The sequence below is a fragment of the Anarrhichthys ocellatus genome, unplaced genomic scaffold, assembly GCF_004355925.1.
Source record: "Anarrhichthys ocellatus isolate YVR2014 unplaced genomic scaffold, GSC_Weel_1.0 scaffold2348, whole genome shotgun sequence".
Lineage (NCBI taxonomy): Eukaryota > Metazoa > Chordata > Actinopteri > Perciformes > Anarhichadidae > Anarrhichthys > Anarrhichthys ocellatus.
Genome location: NW_022282322.1, coordinates 1 through 4,274, shown reverse-complemented (window position 1 = coordinate 4,274; position 4,274 = coordinate 1). Strand labels below are relative to the sequence as shown.

The window sequence follows — 4,274 nt, the reverse complement described above, 5'->3', positions numbered from 1 at the left end:
CCCCCCCCCCCCCCCCCCCCCCCCACGCCAGATGAAAATATAAGACCTCAAATATCAAAATATATATGAAAGTGAAAAATTAAAATAAACATTTTATTCAAAACAATTCCAGAAATGAATGAAAATTATGTTCAACACAAAAACCTTTTCATTCACTTATTTTTATTTTAATACATTGATGTATTTTTCAATGTTTAAGACCAAAACTTCAAATGATCAAAACTCTGGGCCTGGATATAGCTCCATGCTAACCCGTTGAGCTAACATTAGCCTGGCCTAGCATCGCTAGTTAACGGTACTTTTGACTGAGTGTTCAGGACCTTCAGCTTGTTGAGGACTCCGTTGTTCTCCAGGTTCTGGATCAGGAGGTCCCGCAGCTCGGTGTCGTCCTCTGTAGCCGACATGGATAGCTGGAAGCTAACTGCTAACGGCTAACTGGGCAACAGAACCAAAACAAACCACCCGGAAGTGTCTTCTTCTACTGTTTTTATTTTCGTGTCAGAGAGCGAGACACCGCCTCCTGCTGGACGGAGAGAGGAACTGAACAGAAATAGAAAGTGTGATTTTTGTTCTTTAGAAATTATTCAATAAACTCAATAATGTGGATGATGATATATCTTTGTTATTAGAGTCACTACAATAACATTACATATTACTGGAAAAGAAGCTCATGTTTTACATTAATATTTAAACTATCTGAAATAATTACCAATACGTTTTCTTAGAATACAAAACGATGTAATTTGGCACAAATTCTGTAGAAAATGAGACTGTATGTTTATGAATGCATTGTCTATTTATTTATATTATCCATCGTCTTCCACATCTCGAGTACATAATTATTACACTAATTATTTAAACGTGTGATGGAAGAATGTCTCTACTTTATAGATAGAAACATCATAAATATATGTTCAGGAAACCTGTAGAGAAACGTTTATTAGACAAGAAGAACAGAAAGAGAGGAGGAGGAAGGAGAAGAGGAGAGGAGAATAAAAGAAGAGGAGGAGGAAGAGGAGGAAGGACCAGAAGAGATGGATGTGTGGGGAGAAGAAAGAGGGGGGCTCAGAGGGAGGAGGAGGAGGAGGGGGGGCAGACAGACTGAGGAGGAGGAGGAACAGGAAGAAGAGGAGGAAGGAGCATCAGCAGCAGGACACACAGACACACAGACGGACCGTCGGAGGATCACGGAGCCTCCGCCGCCGCCTCTGAGCTGCTGCAGCCGGACACAGAAGCAGCAGACCCGGCCGCAGACACGGAGCCATGGCCGCTGAAGACAACCCATCCACGGCCTGCACCGGCTCCAGCCTGCTGCAGCCGGTCAGCGAGATCACCAACCTGCCGCTGGACCAGGTAAGATCCTCCACAGCAGCCGAGCCGCGGATCTCCGGTGGGTCCGGTGGGTCTCTGACACACCGAGAAAAAAGCGACGTGCACGGCAACAAAAAACGAGTCTGAGAGCGAAACCGAGCGGATCAGAGCGACGACGGGTATAAAATGGATGGAGGCCTCGAACACACACACAGACAGATAGACAGACACACACAGACACACACACACACACACAGTAAGGAACCTTAAACATTGTGTCGTCGGTGAGACGAGATGGCAGCTGGGTGGTGGTGTGTCTGATGAAGATGAAGATGAAGAGCAGAAGGATAAATCAGTGTTCAGCTGGTTGACTCTGAGGTCATGATGCTCATAGGCCCAAATAATAATAATTATAATAACAATGATCATTATAATGATATTAATAATGTTAACATGTAGTTAATATAATCACAGTAATATAAACCAGCTGTGTGTAAACCATCACAAACAATCAATATAAATCATGAAATATATTTAATTAGAAGAAAATTACATTCATCAGATATTTGACTATTTTTAGGAGCTGGTTTCCAGACATGATACATTTACTTCATTTATAGGATAAAGTTTACAATGAAAGATTCTTAAACAATAGAATCAGTGACGACCCCTCACATCTGTCTGGTGACCCTCTGGAGGGCCCGGCGCCTCAGGTTGGGACCAGCTGGACTGCACTACTTTATAAATGGAGTACTTTTACATGAAAGTATCTGAATACTTCCTCCACACTGCAAATATAAAGTATCTGCTCCATAAAAGGTGTTTCTGTTGTAAAGTATGAATATGCATTAATATCAGAGCTGTAACTGATGATCAGTTTGATCCATAACATGTCAAAGAGTGAAACATGTTTCAGTTCACTGAGAGAAGAAGGAAACGTCTTAACTTCAGAGGCTGGAGAGCACGTTTTGAGATTAAATGACTTGTTATTGGTTATTTATCTGCTGATCGATTCAACGTGATCGTTCTTTTACTTCAGAAAGGATCTCAGAACTTCTGATAGACCTTCACACATTAGTAGACTCTGATGATCCAGACTCTGATGATCCAGACTCTGATAATCCAGACTCTGTCGTTGAACTCGTCTATTGTCCGTCGGTTGTTGAACTCGTCTGTCGATGAACTCGTCTGTCGCTGAACTCGTCTATTGTCCGTCGGTTGTTGAAGTCATCTGTCGTTTAACTCGTCTGTCGATGAACTCGTCTGTCGCTGAACTCGTCTATTGTCCGTCGGTTGTTGAAGTCATCTGTCGTTTAAGTCGTCTGTCGTTGAACTCGTCTGTTGTTGAACTCGTCTATTGTTGAACTCGTCTATTGTTGAACTCGTCTATTGTTGAAGTCGTCTGTTGTTGAAGTCGTCTGTTGTTGAAGTCGTCGGTTGTTGAAGTCGTCGGCTGTCGAACTCGTCTGTTGTTGAACTCGTCTATTGTTGAACTCGTCTATTGTTGAACACGTCTGTTGTTGAACTCGTCTGTTGTTGAACTCGTCTGTGTTGCTTCAGACAGCAGACGCAGGAGGAAATACTCTAACCGCTCAGTTTACACAACGTTCATTATTAATTCACACCAATAAGCGTTGCCTGTTTCACTTTACATCTGGATCAGATGTTACGCTGCTGATACACAAACTCTCAGGAGTCACTGTGTCAGCAGGGTGTGTGGTTCTGTTAGCGGTTAGCTGTTAGCTGTTAGCCAAACACACAGTCCTCAACAATAACAAAGAACAAACTGTTTCCTCCTCTGTGTCTCTGGTCTCAGAGGATAATAATAATAATACTACCCTTCTCTCTATCTGGCAGGTGAACTTTGTGGTGTGTCAGCTCTGTGCTTTGCTGTCGGCCTTCTGGTTTCGTCTCTTCCTTCATCCCAGTAAAACCAGTCCCTTCATCAGACACGTGGTGGCCACTTTACTGGGACTCTACTTCGCTCTCTTCTGCTTTGGCTGGTGAGACAGAAAAATAAATATTTGATTTAAAGATACAGACACAATCAGACAGTTATTGTTACATGAACAGTTTTAGAGGTATTATTTCATGAGGTAGAGTACAGGGCAGTGGTGGAGAAAGTATTCAGATACTTTACTTTAGTAATAGTACTACTGCCACGCTTTAAAAATACTCTGTGCTTCAGTAAAAGTACTGCTTTGAAAATGTTACTTTAAGTAAAAGTATATCAGGAACATTTGGTTAAAGGTGGAATGTAACTACGAACATTTACTCAAGTACTATATTTAAGTACAATTCAAGGTACTTGTAATTCTTGTATATCCATTATCTGCTACTTTATACTTCTACTACTTCTCAGAGGTAAATATTGTACTTTTACTGCACTACATTTATCTGACCGCTTTTTATATATATATATATATATATATATACATATATATATAAATATTTGCTTACTTTGGTACTTTAAGTGTATTTTGATGCTCATACTATTGTACATTTACTCAATAAACATTCTGAATGAAGTCTTACTTTAATAATGTATTTGTATACTGTGGTATATCTACTTTTACTGCAGAACCTGATGTTAAATAGTTAAATACTTAAATACTAGTTTAATGAAGATAGATGTTTGTTTTACTGTCGGGAGGTTTCCTGACATTTGATTGGTTCCCTGATGTTTGATTGGTTCCCTGACGTTTGATTGGTTCCCTGATGTTTGGTTGGTTCCCTGATGTTTGATTGGTTCCCTGACGTTTGGTTGGTTCCCTGACGTTTGGTTGGTTCCCTGACGTTTGGTTGGTTCCCTGACGTTTGATTGGTTCCCTGACGTTTGGTTGGTTCCCTGACGTTTGATTGGTTCCCTGACGTTTGATTGGTTCCCTGACGTTTGATTGGTTCCCTGATGTTTGGTTGGTTCCCTGACGTTTGGTTGGTTCCCTGATGTTTGATTGGTTCCC

The 4,274-nt window shown here is 41.2% G+C and overlaps 2 protein-coding genes across 4 annotated transcripts in view; one reads left to right on the top strand and one right to left on the bottom strand.

The window, feature by feature from the left end:
* The window catches only part of LOC116378289 (FGFR1 oncogene partner-like), a 4,288-nt gene extending 3,517 nt beyond the window's left edge, over window positions 1–771 (bottom strand). For all 3 annotated transcript variants that reach the window (XM_031840132.1, XM_031840133.1, XM_031840135.1), the window contains exon 1: window positions 321–771. In XM_031840132.1, the coding sequence (XP_031695992.1) occupies window positions 321–404 (84 nt within the window). In that variant the 5' untranslated portion in view covers window positions 405–771. The remainder of the gene's footprint in view (window positions 1–320) is intronic.
* A 331-nt stretch (window positions 772–1,102) lies between these two features.
* Window positions 1,103–3,667, top strand: LOC116378288 (membrane-bound O-acyltransferase domain-containing protein 2-like). The gene is made up of 2 exons (XM_031840131.1): window positions 1,103–1,353; window positions 3,169–3,667. The coding sequence occupies exons 1-2, from the start codon at window positions 1,264–1,266 to the stop codon at window positions 3,316–3,318; spliced, it is 240 nt and encodes a 79-aa protein (XP_031695991.1). The 5' UTR covers window positions 1,103–1,263; the 3' UTR covers window positions 3,319–3,667.
* The last annotated feature ends 607 nt before the right edge of the window (window positions 3,668–4,274 follow it).

What these genes read in the sequence shown, in the direction of transcription:
- LOC116378288 (XM_031840131.1), top strand. Translation starts at nt 1,264, where the DNA reads ATGGCCGCTGAAGACAACCCATCCACGGCCTGCACCGGCTCCAGCCTG. An exon ending in CCAACCTGCCGCTGGACCAG is followed by an intron (nt 1,354 to 3,168) that starts GTAAGATCCTCC and finishes TCTATCTGGCAG; the next exon opens with GTGAACTTTGTGGTGTGTCA.